This window comes from Phaseolus vulgaris, chromosome 8 (genome assembly GCF_000499845.2).
Source record: "Phaseolus vulgaris cultivar G19833 chromosome 8, P. vulgaris v2.0, whole genome shotgun sequence".
Lineage (NCBI taxonomy): Eukaryota > Viridiplantae > Streptophyta > Magnoliopsida > Fabales > Fabaceae > Phaseolus > Phaseolus vulgaris.
In genome coordinates this window covers 62,145,142-62,165,310 of record NC_023752.2, presented here as the reverse complement: position 1 = coordinate 62,165,310, position 20,169 = coordinate 62,145,142, and the positions used below count along the sequence as shown (strand labels likewise).

Here is a 20,169-nt window from a genome sequence, read left to right as displayed (position 1 = left end):
TAAAAAAATTATTAAATATTTATATATAAGATTTTTTATGAATATTTGAGATAGGATAACTAACGTATTGTTATATCAGGGATCGAAGAAACTTAGATATCTGGTAGTAAATTGGAGACAAATGGAGAACACATGGTTCTTTTATGACGATAAAGTCCTACTGAAATTCTTTAAAGTGTTTCTCATTAACAAATTCTCTGTCTAGTTAAAATCAGTGTGGTAAAAAATTGGTGTGAGTCATGTGTCTGGTCGTTAATCAGTACCGATTGAATAAGTTGGAGACAACTGAAAAACACAAGACTCTCCATGGCAATAAAGTCCTAGTGAAATTTTTTAAAGTGTTTGTCATTAAAGTTTGTACTAAGTGAAGATCGGAAGTCTGAGTAGTCGGTTACCCATATGACCTAATAATCTCTCGGTGAAAAGTAGTGTCCACGTCACATTACAGGTCAAGAGTGTTAATCTTGATTAGAGGTTATAAAGTGTAATTAGATGTTTATTGAATTTGTCTTAATCCCTGTAACGAGATAAAACCCACTAGAATAGTATAAATAAAAAAGGACTATTGTGATGAAAAATATTGTTATTTTGAATTTTGAACTAGATCACTTAAATTAACCTCATGTAACCTGAACGTCGAAATATTTTTATAAGTACTTCATCCTCTCGAACATCTCAAAAGAACATTTGAAATAAAAAAAAATTATTGAATAAAATACCTTATCAGAGAGAGAAGTTACAAGAACACATATACTTTAACTTTGAGTAAACTTACTAATATTTTAAAACCAATTTAAATGTTCCCTTGTTTTTTAAATTATAACAGAACTCCATAAAATATCTCGAATTTGATAATTTACATACTCGATCCCCAAGGATAACTTATTTTCTACTCTGAAACAACTTATCATTCATATTAGTTATCACTTGCAGTCTGTGTTGGACAAAGTGTAATAAAAGAAAATACTATTTTTTCATTATTTAGATAAATACCCCGTGCCTTAAACGGTAATAAAGAGGAAACAATTTTTAAGGGTCTTTAAAAGTAAAATCAACTTTTTATTATATAAAAATTATATCAAACTTTACAAAATAAAAATTAATTGTTTTAATATAAAAAATTGTACAATTTTATATTTATCCAAATAGATGGTTTATTTTATACTAAATTATGCTCATTAAAATAATATTTTTTACATCTCTTTCTTACGTGTGATTACAGACCAGAGAATGATGAAGTGATCAATCGTTTTTGGGAAATAAAATGTGATAGCTTTCGAAGTAATTTCTTTTCAATCTTTTCTGGTTACTTTTGTTTTACACTTTTTTAGTCTCTTCTTGAAGAGATTGTGCTTATTTTTTGTTATTTTACTTCATATTAAACATTTCTATAATTACTTTTTCATCCCTCATTTAGTTTTTTTTTAAGGAATTATAATTTCAAAGATTCGAGATTACAAAAATAATATTGTTTTAATCACTAAGATTATAAAAATGTTATAACAGTCTTTCTTTCTTTGAAACTATAAAATATTAAACAAATTCTTAAATGTTAAACATAATTTAAACTGTTTGAAAGTATAAAATACTAAACAAAAGTAATTTCTTACAAGTAATTACTTTCAAATATAAGATATATATAGTATTTATCATTTCATTTTATTCAAAATTTAAATATTTCATAAATATATAAATATAATAATAATACATGTTATATTAATATTTATTCATATCACATCATCCATGTATAATTTTGATTATATTTAAGATTATGCCATTACTTAGTCTGATGTTCTGTTAAGATGAAATCTAACTTAAGTAAGTTAAAATCATTAGATAATAGATACACTAAAATTATTCAAAATCTTAATAAAAAATAAAAGGATATATATTAGTCATAATTTAAAATTAGTTGAGGTAAATACAAACTTTAAACATCGAATAATATTAATTAAGATTCAGATAATACTAAAAAAATAATTAAACTTATAAAATACATCTCTCACCATAAATAAATTAATGAGACTTAGCAATATCTATCGAAATTGGTCATGTCACTAATTGTGGAACTCCAATTGGACCACCACAAACATCTAATTTAAAGTTCAAAATATTTATTTTTAAAATATGTTGTGTTGAAAATTCCACTATTGAGTTCTTATAAGATGAAGTTTATATTCATCGTCTTATAAGATGAAGTTTATATCCATTTATATACTACAAAATATCTAATGTAAAATCTTCAACCTATCTATATTCTAATTTTAAACACAAACAAAACTTTGAGAGAAAAACAAATTACAACTAAAGTCAATTGATTTCATGAGTCTATAACCTTATAGAGGATTGAAAGTTAACAATGAACTAACAAGTTATGAGAATTTACACACTTTAAGAACTTAAAAGTTATTTTTAATAGTTATTTCTCTTTATTTAGAAATGCTTGTAACAAAAGATTTTAATGTTAACTCAAGGATTAGATGAAACTTTCTTATTATAATATAATTTTTTATAATAAAATAAATATTCATTTATAAATCATTTTCTACTTTTTCTTTGTTGTTTCTAGCTTGTAATGCCTTATTTTGACTGGGACAAACAAAGAAAAATATAGATAAGAAAAACATGTAGCTTTAGTAAAAAGTGAATAATAAGTAATTATATAATATTTTTTATTTGATAGAAATAAGAATAATAAATACTCATTCTTCGTAGGAAATTCTTCCAAAAACTTTATAGAATAAAAATTCATTGTTTTTAATATAAAAAATTGTACCATTTTATATTTATCCAAATAGATGGTTTATTTTATACTAAATTATGTTCATTAAATAATATTTTTTACATCTCTTTCTTAGTGATCAATCGTTTTTGGAAATAAAATGTGATAGCTTTCGAAGTAATTTCTTTTCAATCTTTTCTGGTTACTTTTGTTTTACACTTTTTGAGTCTCTTCTAGAAGAGATTGTGCTTATTTTTTGTTATGTAGAAAATTTTAATTGGCATGGAAATATATTTTTAACTTTCTATTTAGCACATGTTCCTCCTTTAATTAAGATGTAGCTGGAAATATATAAAAATTAAAATGATAAGAAAATGGCATGATAATCATAAAAAGAAGAGAAACAGTGCAAGAAATTTTGTTAGAAGGACAAATTTTAGTTTGCCAAGAAAGTCATCATTTTGGAAATGTATGTTCTTCACGTTTCATTTACTTGTTAAAATGTAATGTTTTCAATAAATAAGACTTGTTTTTAGTCAATTTTTCTGCAAAAACATTTCTATGAAAGAGGTGGAGAATTAAGTTTTCATAGTTGATATATAAATTTAATTAAAAAAACATCTCAAGTTACTTTTATTAAGTGAATTGGTGAAATTAAAATAGTTAATAAAACTAATATATATTGTACTAGGAAAATATCATCAGATCCTAGTCAAAAGCTAGTCGACAGGTTGAGAAGTTGAAAGGTTAAGTGAAATTAAAAAAAAAGATAAAAAAAAATATAAACAGTTTTAATACTATATATAATGAATAAGCCCAAAAATGAAAGAATACCTTTAGTAATTATAAGGTATAAAAAGTAAAAGTCCAATATAGTTGATAAAGTTCAATAATAAACACTATAAATAGATGATCTAATTAACAGGAAAGTAGAGTGTCAACTTAATACAATTGATTCTGATTTTTATCATCGGAGCGCTTGCAGGTACATTCACAGATCAAGTCAACCTGATCGAGAGAAAGTTCAAGTGAACCTGATACATAGAGATTCCAAATCAACATAACCAAGAGATAAAACATAAGTTAACCTAACCGAAAGAGAAACCCAAGTCAACTTGTCTAAGAACCAAAAGTCTTTTTGATCAAATCATTAACAAGATATCAGAAGGTTGTGAAGACGAGAAGACAAGAAGTTATTTTACTTCATATTAAATATTTCTATAAATATTTTTCATCATTCATACTGGAGTTTCAGTTGGATGAACTAGTGAAGAGCGGCTTCTTGAAGAACTACTTAGAAGAGTCGCAGGGACTCAGGCGTCAACAGCCTTGAGAGGTGATCAGAGATACGAAGTGTCCGTGAGATTTAGTTTTTTAAGAAATTATAATTTCAAAAATTCGAGATTATAAAAATAATATTATTTTAATCAAGATTATAAAAGAAGTTATAATAGTCTTTGAAACTATATAATACTAAACAAATTCTTAAATGTTAAACATAATTTGAACTGTTTTTTAGTATATACCTACACATACTTACCCTTAATATTGTAGTAATTGTTCTTCTAGTGTAATTACTATTATAATAACCTTTTTACAGTACTACTATTATAGTAACAGTTTCAAAATCTTGTCATTACAGTAAGACAAATACTAATATGATTAACAAATTTCAATTTGAGATAGTTCTATAACAATGGTTTTAATTTTATACAGTGACAGTAATTTATTCCTAAATAATGTGTGGTGGAGAGATTAATTAGTGTTAATTTAATGCGTGTAGGGTTATGGTTTAGCCTAATGACCTAAGCAATGCATGTGATGTAACTTGCAGTGTGTGAATTCTCATGCACAACGTTTAGAAGTTCACATGCTGCTGTTCTCAACTTGTTCTGTGGAAAAGATGTTCACATGCTGTGTCATTGTTCTCAACTTGTTACGTGTAAAAGAAAATGGCTCTTTACTAAATTCTAAACTTTGCCAAACAATATTTTCCATAAATTACTTTTTATTCTTCTACGAGTAGAGAATGTATTGTACTTGTATTCTTATTTGTATGCATATTTTTAGATTTTGTAAAAGATAGATCTAGTAGTCTATACGTATACTTATGAAGTATATCTGTAAAAAGATTTTCTCATATGTATTTATTATTCATATCATGTGATTATGATAATAAATACTATTAAAATATAATAAATTTATTTATAGAATCGTGAATTTGTGAAGGTGTTAATTTTAGTTGGAATAAATATTATTTACTGTTAGGATTAATGTTTCGCTTTCATCTAATAGATTTTCATGGAACGTGCGCAAGAATAAATTATCATAAAAAATACTCTTAAAAACATCTCTATAATTTATTTATATAATTTAATTATTAAAATAGTCCAATACATTTTTTTTAATTAATTTGATATTATTTATAAAAATTTAATAAGTATAAAAAGTATATAAATATATACAAGTTAGATTTAGATTAAATTGCATATAATTTTAAAACAAAACCAAAAATCAAATCGGACTCAATAAAAGAAGTTGGTATTTAAAATTTTTAGTTCATTCAATTGTTATTTCAGAATTATTCAAATTATCAAGAATAATTATAATATTTCAAAGAATATAGAGGTAAAGGAAGAAAAAAGTAGGAGTGCAGAAAGAAATACCCTAAACACATTTACGTTGGATCTAGTGTTGAACATCACGTTCGTTGGGCCTAATGTAGAACATTACGTTTGAAAGAAAAAATACGAACTAGATGACAAGTACTTCCTGCACTTCCCTCTTTTTAACCTGCACCATCAAAATTGGGTGAAATACCCGAATTGTCTTGTCCACTTCTCCTTCACTTTATCCCACCATCGCTGCCGACAGTTCTGCATCATCATCACTGTAGAAGAAGAAGAAGAAGAAGAGACTGGAAAAAAAATCTGAGACTAAAAGTGATAATTTTAGATTTATAGATGAAGAATAAAGAGTTTTTTTTTATATATATATATATATAAATCAAAACGTATTTAAAAACATTTTTTTTTTCAAAATACAAATCTAATATCGCAGAAAAAGACAACAACACAGTAAAAAGTAAACAAAAATTGAATAAAATCAAAATTGTGATTTAAAAATGTCCAACAAAATTAGATATAGCGTGAGAAAACAAAATGGTGTGAAGGAATGAAAAAGGTGACGGAGAGAGTAAAACAGAGTAGAACAGAGTAAAACAGAGTTGAGGAATAAGAGTGATGGAAGTGATGATCTGCGACCATTTCCGGTGTTCACCACTCTCCATCTTATCTTCTTTTTCTCCTTCAACACGTTACCATCTCTCTCTACCTTCTTCTTCTTCTTCTTCTTCTTTCAGGCTTAATCCTTCTTCTTCTTCTTCTTCTTCTTCATCTCTCTGTTCCTCTCGCATGGAAGGGACCCACCAGACCCATGACCATGGCCGCTCCAAATTCATCGACTTTCCCTTCGTTTCATCTGCCCAGAAGAATGTCATGGTCGATCTCGTTTCGAGGCTTGAGAATCGCCTTCACTCTCAGCTTCTTCCTTGCACGCTTCCCCCTGATGTTCAGTATTATCAAAGCCAAACTGCCACTGCCCAAGCTTCTCTTCATATCAGATCAGGCAGTGATGATTCTCCGGTAAATTTTCCCTTCTCAACTTCCTCAATTTCAATACAAAGTCTTTATTTTTCTTCCCAATTTCGTTTTAACTTGTTTTTTAGTGATTAATGGAGTTTTAAATCTAAGTATTGGCATTAGAAAGAGATGAGGGTATTGGGTTGAGAATTAGGTACTCAATCTACTACCATATACCGAAGCAAATGGGAAATCTAGTATTTTTAAATTTTGTCCTTTTCTGTGCCCCCAAACTGTTACTGTTACTGTCTCTCCATAGTACATCAATTATATAAACAGTCCCTCCAATAATTGAAAATATACAGAGGATTTATCAATTATTGAAAAGTGCTTCTTGATATATACGTTAAAACACGATTAAACATTATTAAGAACATATACAATATACAATAATGTTCTCATACAATCTTATCATATCATGATTCTCACATATATCCATACAATTAAGAAGGAATAGGTACTTACCTTGATCCATGAGTGATCCTACTTAAACAATTGTTTTATCTCATTTGTCTCAATCTATCTCTTAGCAATTATGTTCTTGTCACACACTTTCATGATGGTTAACATTGAGACAACTATTATTTGCAGAGATAGAACCTGATAGTTTTTAGTTCCCAATCTCCATCAGATGTTGGTTTTAATTAGATATATCATATATATATATATATTTATCACGTTAACCAATGGGTCCTTTATTCTATTATTATTATTAAATCATATTCGGACCCAAAGCTCGTGAGTCACTTTATAAAAATTATTTACATAATTTCTTACATTCTCCCACTTGACTTATGAGTTATAATACTTTCATGATTTAATAATTATATAAATGCGCGCATTTAAAATGTCTTACATAAATTGGTTCTATCATTAATCAAAATCAAGGATACAGATATAATAAGAGTCATGTTACATGTCATTTCAATCGACACATTTCCTTCCATGTACTACTATATCATCCTTTCTCCTTAATATGACTTTATAATGAGAAATCCATAATAGGTTCAAACATAATGTCATTTTCATCAATAACAACATAATTTGTTTTCCACAGCATGATTTACATGCATATACATAAAGTAGAAAACATAAATTTCAGAAACTTTATTTATTCAATGAGTTCAGAGTGTCAAATAAGAATTAATAACAACATTCATCATTCACTAGTAGACATAATGTCCATATTTACAACATGACCAGTAAATGTTTTGGACGGTAACCCTTTTGTTAAAGGGTTAGCAATCATAAGATCAGTTCTAATACGTTTTATTGACACTCTATGTTTCTGAACTTCTTTAACGGCAAAATATTTCAATTCCATATGTTTAACACCTTTGGAATACTTGTCGTTTTAGAAAAGAAGACAACTGCGGAGTTATCACAATAAATTCTCAGCGGCTTGGCAATACTGTCAACAATTCCAAGTCCTGAAACAAAATTCCGCAACCAATTAGCCTGAACTGTGGCATCAAAGCATGCCACAAATTTAGCCTCCATGGTGGATGCAACAATGTTTCACACTTTTCCATGAAATCGCTCCTCCGGCTAAAAGATACACATAACCAAAAGTAGACTTTCGTGTATCCACACAACCAGCAAAATCTGAATCTGTATATCCAATCACCTCAAGATGACCAGATCTTTTATAAGTAAGCATGTGATCCTTCGTTCCTTGCAAGTATCTTAAAACTTTCTTTGCAGCTTTCCAATGATCCAATCCTGGATTACTCTAGTATCTTCCAAGCATACCAATTGCAAAACTAATATCTGGCCGTGTACAAGTTTGAGCATACATTAAACTCCCAACAATAGATGCATAAGGTATATTCTCCATCTGTTTTCGTTCCAAATCATTCTTTGGACATTGCGTGTGACTAAATTAGTCTCCTTTCTGTATTGGAACAGGAGATGTCGAACATTTATCCATTCTGAATCTCTCTAAAACTTTATTAATATATGCTTTCTGAGACAAACCTAACAGTCCTTGTGATCTGTCACTGAATATTTCAATTCCTATCACATAGTATGCTTCACCGATCAACGATGTTTTCCTTAAATCCAAAGGACACAATAGTATCATTGAACTTAAGATACCATTGCCTAGAAGCCTGTTTAAGCCCGTATATTGATTTCTTAAGTTTACACACCATGTGTTCCTTTCCTTCTTCAATGAACCCCACTGGTTGGTCCATATAAACATCCTCTTTTAAATCCCCATTCAGAAAGGCAGTTTTGACATCCATTTGATGCAACTCAAGATCATAATGAGCTACTAACGTCATGATAATTCTAAAGAAATCTTTCTTAGAAACAGGTGAAAGTGTTTCCTTATAATCAATGCCATCATTTTGAGTAAAACTTTTGGCAACAAGGCGGACCCATTTACACCCGACTCTCTTGCATCCTTCTGGCAATTCTATAAGGTCCCATACATCATTATGTGCCATTGATTTAAGCTCATCCACTACAAGAAAAACGCGAATTATATACGGATTATTACATACGAATCAAAATTCGTATGTAACTTTGGCACCATAAAACAAAAGTAACTAGAAAAAATTTAACCAATACAACAGTCAACTTCTTTTGTATTATTATGATTTTTATTATACTTATTATAAATAATAATACTAATAATATTAATAATATTAATGATATTAATAATATTAATTAATTTTAATAATATTAATGATATTAATAATATTAATTAATTTTAATAATATTAATGATATTAATAATATTAATAATACTAATAATACTAATAATATTAATAATACTAATAATACTAATAATATTAATAATACTAATAATACTAATAATATTAATAATATGAATATAATATTAATAATATGAATATAATAATAATATGAAATATAACATTAATAATATGAATATAATATTATTAAAAATATTATTAATATTATTAATAATATGAATATAATTTATATTATTATTATTATAAATTGTATAAATTATATTAATAATAATAAGTTTAAATTATATTAATAATAATATTTATAAATTATATTAATAATAATAAATTTAAATTATATTAATAATAATATGTATAAATTATATTAATAATATGTACAAATTATATTAATAATAATATGTACAAATTATATTAATAATAATAAGTATAAATTATATTAATAATAATATGTATAAGTTATATTAATAATAATAAGTATAAATTGTATTAATAATAATATGTATAAATTGTATTAATAATAATATGTATAATAAAAATGGTAATATAATCAAAGAACTTGTTTGGTCTAGTGGTTGATGCTTCCTTGATCATGTGAGTCTCTTTATAGAAATCAATTTACATAATTTCTTACAACTCAATTTTTTTTTTATGTTGATGGATAGGAATACCTTATAGACTATTCATATTAATTTTGTTATATTATGTTAAGGATAGAAGAGAAGGTAATTAGTAATAGTGTTTAGACTTGATTGGTGATTTACCTGTAGTGTACTTACAATTTGAATTGCAATGAAAAAGGGTAAACATTACCAAGTTTTTGAGTAGTTTGCAAGTAGACAAGGATGCAATCTCATTACTACATAAAAAACGGAAAAGGATAAGCCTACACCTAAGTTTTGGGGTAGATAGCTGAGGGAAGAAAAGGTGAAAAGAAAAAGAAAAGAAAAGGAAGAGAGATAGTGAAATATGTGATCAATGATATGATGGGAAACAAAAGAAGCATATTCTTTAGCACACTCTTTCGTAAACTCTTCCTTGTTGACTGAAATTTACACTGAAAAATTACAAAATCAGGAGACAATTATTAAATCAGGGGTCAAACCCACTAAAATTAGTGTCAACCAATTACAAAGAGTGTGGTGCTAACATTATTCCAGAAAGACTGTCTTTCCTCGTTGTGAAAAAGTGTGTTTTTTGTTCTGAATTTAGTCCTCATTTTTGTGTTGGTGACAGGTAGATTTTGTACTGGGAAGCTGGGTGCACTCTGAGTTACCAACAGGAGGGTCCTTAGATATAACAAGTCTTTCAGCCTATCTTAAGAGCTCAACTGATGCACCAAATTTTGTCTTTGAAATGATCCGCAGGAGTCCAACTATGCTAGTTCTGATTCTTGATTTTCCTCCCCGGAAAGACCTTGTGCTTTGGCCAGATGACCTCAAAACTTTCTACGAGGACACTGAATTGGACACTCATAGGCAGGCTCTGGAAAGAGTTCCAGAGGTTCAACCATATTTCTCTCCTTCCCTTTGCCTCCGCACTGTTTTCTCCCCTACGGCCATACTGGTTCGCATTGTGACTGAAAATGGTGGAGTAGAACGCATGGAGGAGATCATCAGGGACCATTTGGACCCCATTTCAAAGCAAGTGTTGGGGATCTGGTTGGATCATTGTGCTTGTGCCAAGCGAGATGTTGGAGAGGCAGAAAGAGCTTATCTGAATAAAAGGGATGGTCTAATTAGAAACAAGACAATTGAGATTGATCTTGGTTCAAGCTTCCCCAGGATGTTTGGTCCAGAAGTAGCAAACCGAGTACTGCAAGTTATCAAGGGGTATTTTACTGTCTAAGATTCTATTTATTTGGAATTGTTGGATATTTGTAGGCTTCAGTATTCGTTGAATCTCCAGTGATGTATGAAATCCATTATATAAATGATTATAGTAGTTTACACTTTCTGCTTTATCTGCCTCCTTCTTTTCTTTGCTAGGGATGATTCATATGACAATGACACTTTTCTAAGCCTCCATTGAAATCATTCCATGTGCTTCCATTTCAAGCACTTTGTAGGACTTGAGTTAGAAAACCCCACGCATAACTTCCTGAACTAGAAGCAAATTTTTAAACTGGGAAATGTTGTATTGGCTTCTCTATGATCTACTCTTAGAGGTTTTTTTTAACCAAATTAGGACAATTTTACATGTTAATTTTATCAAAATGGATAAAATTTTAAACAATTATTGAACGTTCCGCATAAGATACTTATACATTGTAGCGAATATAATAAATTAATTCCTGATGAATATTCTTAACGCACTCACCAAATTTGTACTATTTCCATGTATGTTCACACATTTTTTTTTTACTGTATAATACGAAAAAAGTAGGAGTGTAGGAAGAAATACCCTAAACACATTTACGTTGGATCTAATGTTGAACATCACGTTTGTTGGGCCTAATGTAGAACATTACGTTTGGGCTTCTTCTTCCTGCACCCCTACATTTTTCTTCCTGCACCCCACAATTTTCTAAATCCCGAAATTGGCCTTAATATTTTATTTGAAAAAGGAGACCGTGGTTACCGGAAATAGAAATCTTTACGTGTGCTATGGATTCAGCAATTCGGAACTGAATATTTTGTTTTTCCGTATGAGGGGGTGTTTTGGAAACAATTTTTGCATAAATTATTGATTTCTGAATTGTTGAATCTGGAAGTTTAATTCTATTACGGATTCATGGATCCAGAATGCATTTTTCTTAAATTATGGATTTTTGAATTTGGAATGCATATTTCTGTTACGGATTGGTAGATCCAGAATGCTTTTTTTGAATGATGCATATTTTGAATTACGGATTGGTGGATCCAAAATTTTACCAGAAATACCAATCCGAAATTTTTCCGGATTCCATAATCCATAATGCAAAAAATAAATATAATTCAAGTGCATTTTAGGGTTTTTAAAGAATAATAGGGACAATTTGATCTTTACATAACATTATGAGGGTGCAGGAAGAAAAATGTAGGGGAAACTACTTACGTTTGAGAGAAAAAATACGAGCTCAGAACACAACGATGGTAAGTACTTCCTCCACTCCCCTCTTTTTAACCTGCACACTCACAATTAGGTGAAATACCCAAATTGTCTTGTCCACTTCTCCTTCACTTTCGCTGCCGCCAGTTCTGAACCATTATCACTGCAGAAGAAGAAGAAGAGCTGGAAAAAAAAATCTGAGACTAAAAGTGATAATTTTAGATTTATAGATGAAGAATAAAGATTTTTTTTTTATATAAATCAAAACGTATTTAAAAACATTTTTAATTTTTTTTTCAAGATACAAATCTAATATCGCAGAAAAAGACAACAACACTGGAAACAAAAATTGAATAAAATCAAAATTGTGATTTAAAAATATCCAACAAAGTTAGATATAGCGTGAGAAAACAAAATGGTGTGAAGGAATGAAAAAGGTGATGGAGAGAATAAAACAGTAAAACAGTGTTGAGGAATAAGAGTTACAGAAGGTAGGTGATGGAAGTGATGATCTGTGACCATTTCCGGTGTTCACCACTCTCCATCTTATCTTCTTTTTCTCCTTCAACACGTTACAATCTCTCTCTACCTTCTTCTTCTCCTTCTTTCAGGCTTAAACCTTCTTCTTCTTCTTCATCTCTCTGTTCCTCTCGCATGGAGGGGACCCACCAGACCCATGACCATGGCCGCTCCAAATTCATCGACTTTCCCTTCGTTTCATCTGCCCAGAAGAATGTCATGGTCGATCTCGTTTCGAGGCTTGAGAATCGCCTTCACTCTCAGCTTCTTCCTTGCACGCTTCCCCCTGATGTTCAGTATTACCAAAGCCAAACTGCCACTGCCCAAGCTTCCCTTCATATCAGATCAGGCAGTGACGACTCTCAGGTAAATTTTTCCTTCTCAACTTCCTCAATTTCAATACAAAGTTTTCCTTTTTTTTTCCTCTTGTCTTTATTTTTCTTCCCAATTTCGTTTTAACTTATTTTTTAGTGGTTGATGGATTTTTAAGCAAGTATTGGCATTAGAAAGAGATTAGGGTATTGGGTTGAGAATTAGGTACTCAATCTACTACCATATAATGAAGCAAATGGGCAATCTAGTATTTTTAAATTTTGTCCTTTTCTGTGCTTCAATGAATAAACCATCAATCAAATTCATCCCCAAACTGTTACTGTCTCTCCATAGTACGTCAATTATATAAACAATCCCTCAATCATTGAAAATATACCGAGGATTTATCAATTATTGAAAAGTGCTTCTTGATAGATACTCAATTATTTTTTTTTTTATGTTGATGGATACTAATACCTTATAGACTATTCATATTAATTTTGTTATGTTATGTTAAGGATAGGAGAGAAGGTAATTAGTAATAGTGTTTAGACTTGATTGGTGATTTACCTGTAGTGTACTTACAATTTGAATTGCAATGAAAAAGGGTAAACATTACCAAGTTTTTGAGTAGTTTGCAAGTAGACAAGGATGCAATCTAATTACTACATAAAAAACGGAAAAGGATAAGCCTACACCTAAGTTTTGGGGTAGATAGCTGAGGGAAGAAAAGGTGAAAAGAAAAAGAAAAGAAAAGAAAGAGAGATAGTGAAATATGTGATGGTAAACAAAAGCAGCATATTCTTTATCACATTCCTTCGTGTACTCTTCTTTGTTGATTGAAATTTATACTGAAAAATTACAAAATAAGGAGACAATTATTAAATCAGGGGTCAAACCCACTAAAATTCGTGTTTTTTGTAATAATTTTCAACCAATTACAAAGAGTGTGGTGCTAACATTATTCCAGAAAGACTGTCTTTCCTCGTTGTGAATCTTGGCTTTGTGAGGAAGAAAAATGATGGCACTTGTTTTGTTCTCATTTGTGTTTGTGACAGGTAGATTTTGTGCTGGGAAGCTGGGTGCAATCTGAGTTACCAACAGGAGGGTCCTTAGATATAACAAGTCTCTCAGCCTATCTTAAGAGCTCAACTGATGCACCAAATTTTGTGTTTGAAATGATCCGCAGTAGTCCAACAATGCTAGTTCTGATTCTTGATTTGCCTCCCCGGAAAGACCTTGTGCTTTGGCCAGAAGACCTCAAAACTTTCTATGAGGACACTCAATTGGACACTCATAGGCAGGCTCTGGAAAGAGTTCCAGAGGTTCAACCATATTTCTCTTCTTCCCTTTACATCCGCACTGTTTCCTCCCCCACAGCCATAATGATTCGCATTGTGACTGAAAATGGTGGAGTAGAACGCATGGAGGAGATCATCAGGGACCATTTGGACCCCATTTCAAAGCAAGTGTTGGGGATCTGGTTGGATCATTGTGCTTGTGCCAAGCGAGATGTTGGAGAGGCAGAAAGAGCTTATCTGAATAAAAGGGATGGTCTAATTAGAAACAAGACAATTGAGATTGATCTTGGTTCAAGCTTCCCCAGGTTGTTTGGTCCAGAAGTAGCAAACCGAGTTCTGGAAGCTATCAAGGGGTATTTTACTGTCTAATATTCTGATTATTTGGACATTCTGTGTTACATACATGTAACTAATTAGCCTTGTAGTCAAATGAAGCTTCAGTATTCGTTGAATCTCCAGTGATGTATGAAATCCATAGATGATTATAGTAATTTCTACTTTCTGATCATAGAAAAATTATTGAACGTTCCGCATCAGATACTTTTACATTGTAGCGAATATAATAAATTAATTCCTGATGAATATTCTTAACGCACTCACCAAATTTGTACTTTTTGCATGTATGTTCACATATTTTTAACTGTATAATACGATACCTTGCATGTTAATCTGCTAAAAGCTGATCGTTATGATATTTGTTGCTATGAAAGAAAGATAAAGAAATAAAAATAAAGCGTGAGTTTTAATGAATAATGAATCAGAAAAAGGAAAAAGATAGATGAAGAAGAGAGAAAATATAAAAAGAAATATAAGAAAACGTGAACATTAAAAGCATAAATACTAAAGATTGAGCGAGAAACTGAGAATAGATTCCCCTTTTTTTCTTTTTTAGAATAAGAATAGATTCTCCTTAGAGCTTTGATTTGAATACTTTTTGTTCATTCACATGTTTTCTCAAATACAAATTCCTGTGTTCATCACATATAAGGTTGTCCCCTGTGTCTTCTCTAACCTGAACACCCAAAGCAATTTTATTGAAAAATTCTGTTTATGATAATTAAGAGTTTTTTTTTTCTTATATATTGATAGTTAACAGTTTGAAAACTCTAACTTAGTGTGACTTAAATAACATTGTTTCTTAAACATATTTTATCACAGTTTGATCTCTATATCTGTGAGTTTCAAAAATTGGATTTTACTACCTCAGTAAATTTTGTTTGAGGTATGATAAAAAAAATGAAGGGTATGAATATTTTAAAACATGGCATAATAAAATAATAAGAGACATCTCAACAAATGTAGTAAACATTTGACGTGACAGTGTTGCAAATTGATAAATACAGAATTGAACTCTAGGTTGAAAACAATGTGTGGTAATAGTAAAAATAGACAAGGTCCCAATTAAGCAAAACCGTTGGAAGTTAAATTATTATAAACTTTATGGTGAATTCAATAGAACTGTTACATGCACTTTCTCTTTCTAATTTGTCAGTGTTTCTATTGGATGTTTTGAAACATAAACATTAATAAATGTGTGTTGGTGTGTGAAACGATATTAGGACACGTGTCATAAATGATGTGTTTGTCTCGTACACACGTATTAGATATGTCAAATTCAAAAAAATATTTATTGGATATCTGACCATTCTAACACTGTTTCAAGATAATTCTAACATGATTTTAACACAAATTTAAAAAGGACAAATACATTAATTTTCTAAAAACTTAAAATTATTTATAATTTTTTTTATTATAATCATAAAAATAAGAAACAAATCATTTTGAACCAACTGTAAAAAAAATATCTTTCTGTAATAAAAAAACTAAGACATACATAAATTTTTATTGTTAACATATATAATTCATAATTATATAATATATAAATCTGTGTTCCATGTTCTAATTTTGAAGATTATGCGGATCAAAGTGTGTGTGACGGTCTATGTGCAATACAGGTAATACAGGTGAAACCTTGATGGTACATATTCTGATGTTGTTCTATGGCAGCCACACCATATGAAATATTGAAGTGAGGTGAATCTCCCCTTTTAAACAAGTGAACTACATAATTCTGAATTATCAAGGCATCGATCCTTAACACGGAAAAACTTGTCATTTTGGTATCATCTGTCATTTTCTTACATCAGCTCATTACCTCTACTTTTTCTTACAGAAGTTTAAAATATCATTATTCCAGTTTCCAAAACCCAGTCACTGGTTTTCCTTAAAACTTCTCAGCCAGTTAGTTTCAGAGTTTCTATCGTGTTATCAGATAAAACCAGCAACATGTGTATTACTACCCAGGAAGTTATCAAGCAGTTGGAATCCCTTATGGAAAACTGTAAGTAAGCATTTAACTTGCACTTTTCTGCTTTTCTAGGATCTCAGCTGATTTTTTTCTGTCAAATATCTTCTACTGTTTTTTTAATATATATTTATTTCTCTCTTGATGTAGTGGATGAGAAACAGAAGAACACATTCCAGGTCTGGCTTTTCTGTCTCCTTGTTTTACTTGGTCTTAGGTGTTGAGAAACCGTGTTTTATATATTAAAAAGTTTCATCTGGGGCGGGAGTTCTGAACCAAAAGAATAAAACTTCGCTGCTAAATTGATCTTGATTATCAGTACCTAGATGCTGCCAACAATTCTTCACTAAAGTAAAGCTGTGATGTGAACACTGTGATAACAGGAGGTGTTCGAAAATATTTGCAAAATACATTTTGTTTGATTTACAAATGAGGTGATCATATGAATGTTCTTAGTTTCCTTTTATTTTCTTTCATGAAAGCTTTCTCTTTGTATTTCAGAATATGCACCAGGGCTATGCAACAGAAACTTTAGTGCGGTTTCTCAAAGCAAGGGACGGGAATGTTGTCAAAGCACATAAAATGGTTAGAAAGTTTGCAGTAAAAGATTTTTATTGGTGCCAATATAGAGTTATTCTCTTGATTCTATCTTTTGGATATAACACTTTGCTGACAGTTTAACTATAATAGTTGATTGATTGCTTACAATGGAGACTAGAAAATGACATTGACAATGTTTTAGCGGTGAGTTCCTTCACTGTACATATTAGCAATGTAATAATATTATTGACTTTGGAACAACACATCTTAAATACCAATTAAAGTTAAGCATTTAAGAGTGGCACGAATGTATATAAGAATGCATGTTATCACTACCATCTAGAGTGAAATTTACATGGTCTCTGTAGTTATTGAGATATTTTCCTATTCTTATTCAAATCCCTACATCATATCACAGTTGTAGCATAAAATGGACAGCTACTATATTTCTCGATCATTGTGAATTCATGATCATAAATGTATATTTTTTTCTTGTATTTGTAAGCAGAAGCCTATACCACCTGGTTTGTACAGAAGTTTGCGAGATACTCAACTTGTGGGAATGTCTGGTTTCACAAAGGAGGTATTCTGTGCTTTTGATAGACCTCGTACAACTTTTGATCTCAGGGCTAAATTTGTTTGTTTTCCTCCACCCCTTATGGTTATTCTCTGCCAATTCTCTGCCATTAACCAATATGAGTGATGTGTAAGAATAACAGCTTTATGTAAGACACTATAAGCATTTATCAAGGACATAGCATCTTGTTGGGAATCTCTCCTTATTTTAATGGGACCATGACCAATGAATCTTGATAACTGATCCATTGAATATATTCATTCAATGATAGACATTCTAAAAGTCTTGAAATTGTATCTCTCTTAAAAATGTGATAAGCTTTAATTAACCACTATCTCTTTATGTGATAAGTCTCCTCTCATTCTCTATATAAAGTGAACTTGTAAGGAAGAGAAAGACAAGTAAGGAAGAAGAGCAACATAGAGAGAAATGAGAGAATAGATATCCACCAATAATGTGAGATTAGAAATCCTAGTAAGATGTTAGAGAGCTTTGTATTCTATCCTTCTTGGGTGAGATTAAGTGTTATCCTCAAGTTGAGGAAGTTTTCCCATTTAAAAATTTTCGGTGTCATTTTCTCTTTTGCTCTATTTTCTATTATATGCTTATTGCTTCCGTAAGTGCCCATTTTGTATTTACACAAAGAGGGAGAATTTGTTCTCATTTTCCCAACACATCTCTTATATAAAGTGACATTCATAATTGCTAATTTTGTTTTTGGCAGGGCTTACCTGTCATTGTTATTGGTGTTGGGCTTAGCACATTTGATGAAGTGTTTGTAAGGACTTCACTCCATCTCTAACCCATCTTACCAGTACTTTATGATACATTGGTGCTGCAGTGTTCAATGCTGCTTATCTGTTTGTTCTCCTTAATGTAGCATGTGGACTATTTTATTTTCCATGATGTCAAATTGTCAGTTGTTTTGTTTTGTTCAGGACAAATACTATGTACAGTTGCACATCCAAATGAATGAATATAGGGATCGAGTGACCATGGTGAGTACCTAGACTAGAGTTTTTTGGTCCCTGATAAATTCTGACACCCTAATGTTTATTTGGAATTTTTATTGCAGCCAAGAGCTACAAAGAATCATGGACGACACATTAACACTTGTGTGAAAGTCTTGGATATGACTGGTTTAAAACTCTCAGCTTTGAACCAATTGAAGGTAGACAGCAATTTACAAACTTCTTATTTACTATCTCTCAGAAGTTTCTTTTCTCACTGTTCATGCCACTAGATGCTTTCCTAGTTGACACTTTCTTGGCCATCTTCAGCTTTTGACTGCTATAACTACAATAGATGACTTGAACTATCCAGAAAAGACTGAAGCATATTACATAGTTAACGTTCCATATGTATTCTCAGCGTGTTGGAAGGTTTGTGCCAGTGTTTCATGTTGAAGGAGAGTGCACTTTTCACTTTAATTTCATTCTGATCTTTGAAAGCTGAGCTCTTCTTTGCTTCATTGACAATTGGAAGGTTGTAAAGCCTCTTTTGCAAGAAAGAACAAGGAAGAAAGTCCATGTACTCAAAGGTTGTGGCACAGAAGAATTACTGAAGGTAAACAATAGCATTACCATAAACTATTTGCTTGATCCCTCATAAATACACCTAATACGAGTTTTCCTCTTTGTTCTATTGACAGATAAAGTCATATTAAATAATACAATGCTTATGGATTTTGTTTGCCAATTTCCAATTCAGTACTGTGAAATTGCCTTTCCATAATGCAGATGTTTAAGTTTTAATTTTCTCTAGTTTTTTTAGTCATAAGAAGTAAATGTTGTGGATTTTTCTTTACCAATGGATAGATCAGTTTGGAATAAATATGGAGCTTCCATATATGTTCATCTTAAATCTATGCTTGCTAATAATTAACCTGACATAGAGACTTGAAAAATAGCACTGCCAAATTGAATTTCTTCCATTATAACAAGATTTGTTGCAACTGCGAGGGCTTCAACACTAAACCATGTTTTCAAAACTTGTAAACAGGTAATGGACTATGCATCCCTCCCACATTTTTGCAGAAAGAAGGATTCCAGGGTGCTCCGAGATGATGCAGCAGGAAATACTGAAAATTGTTTCTCCTTTGATCATGTCTTCCATAAACAACTATATAATTACATCGAGCAGCAGGCTATGTTCATAGAGTCCATATCCCAGGATTCTTTCCATGTAGATTTACCGGAGCCAGACCTGGTTGATGCCAAAATTGCCAAGACTATAGAAACCGAGTTCCACAAACTGGAAATTCAGAATGGCTTCACCAACTGATGGAAAGACCTTGCAGTTCTTGTCTGCATCTTGGTCAGTTGAACCAGGAGAATCCATATTATGCTCAGTTGTTGAGAGCTACATGGTCCATTTTGAATAAGAGTTATAATTCTTGTTCTTTGCAGTGGCCATATATTCACTTATTGCGTGTAATATCGAGTTGACGGAGAATTCTGAATGAAGTGTTTCACCTTAAGAGTTCAGGCAAGACACTATTGTCACCTAT

General features: G+C 30.7%; 3 protein-coding genes across 3 annotated transcripts; all 3 read left to right on the top strand.

Moving 5' to 3' along the window:
- The first annotated feature begins 5,852 nt into the window (after positions 1 to 5,852).
- LOC137824043 (red chlorophyll catabolite reductase, chloroplastic-like) lies at positions 5,853 to 11,039 on the top strand. Its single transcript, XM_068629468.1, has 2 exons — positions 5,853 to 6,366; positions 10,313 to 11,039. The coding sequence occupies exons 1-2, from the start codon at positions 5,965 to 5,967 to the stop codon at positions 10,922 to 10,924; spliced, it is 1,014 nt and encodes a 337-aa protein (XP_068485569.1). The 5' UTR covers positions 5,853 to 5,964; the 3' UTR covers positions 10,925 to 11,039.
- Positions 11,040 to 12,495: 1,456 nt separating this feature from the next.
- On the top strand, positions 12,496 to 14,842 carry LOC137824044 (red chlorophyll catabolite reductase, chloroplastic-like). Its single transcript, XM_068629469.1, has 2 exons — positions 12,496 to 12,991; positions 13,996 to 14,842. The coding sequence occupies exons 1-2, from the start codon at positions 12,605 to 12,607 to the stop codon at positions 14,605 to 14,607; spliced, it is 999 nt and encodes a 332-aa protein (XP_068485570.1). The 5' UTR covers positions 12,496 to 12,604; the 3' UTR covers positions 14,608 to 14,842.
- Positions 14,843 to 16,380: 1,538 nt separating this feature from the next.
- Positions 16,381 to 20,139, top strand: LOC137827202 (phosphatidylinositol/phosphatidylcholine transfer protein SFH9-like). Its single transcript, XM_068633433.1, has 11 exons — positions 16,381 to 16,579; positions 16,694 to 16,722; positions 17,045 to 17,128; positions 17,234 to 17,287; positions 17,592 to 17,666; positions 18,385 to 18,438; positions 18,599 to 18,658; positions 18,736 to 18,831; positions 18,941 to 19,042; positions 19,146 to 19,226; positions 19,662 to 20,139. Exons 1-11 carry the CDS (start codon positions 16,525 to 16,527, stop codon positions 19,941 to 19,943), a joined length of 972 nt encoding a protein of 323 aa, XP_068489534.1. The 5' UTR covers positions 16,381 to 16,524; the 3' UTR covers positions 19,944 to 20,139.
- Positions 20,140 to 20,169: the final 30 nt, after the last annotated feature.

Coding starts and splice junctions, on each gene's coding strand:
- LOC137824043 (XM_068629468.1), top strand. CDS start 5,965: ATGGAAGTGATGATCTGCGACCATTTCCGGTGTTCACCACTCTCCATC. Junction 6,367..10,312: donor CAGGCAGTGATGATTCTCCG/GTAAATTTTCCC, acceptor TGTTGGTGACAG/GTAGATTTTGTACTGGGAAG.
- LOC137824044 (XM_068629469.1), top strand. CDS start 12,605: ATGGAAGTGATGATCTGTGACCATTTCCGGTGTTCACCACTCTCCATC. Junction 12,992..13,995: donor CAGGCAGTGACGACTCTCAG/GTAAATTTTTCC, acceptor TGTTTGTGACAG/GTAGATTTTGTGCTGGGAAG.
- LOC137827202 (XM_068633433.1), top strand. CDS start 16,525: ATGTGTATTACTACCCAGGAAGTTATCAAGCAGTTGGAATCCCTTATG. Junction 18,659..18,735: donor ATAGGGATCGAGTGACCATG/GTGAGTACCTAG, acceptor TTTTTATTGCAG/CCAAGAGCTACAAAGAATCA. Junction 19,227..19,661: donor GCACAGAAGAATTACTGAAG/GTAAACAATAGC, acceptor ACTTGTAAACAG/GTAATGGACTATGCATCCCT.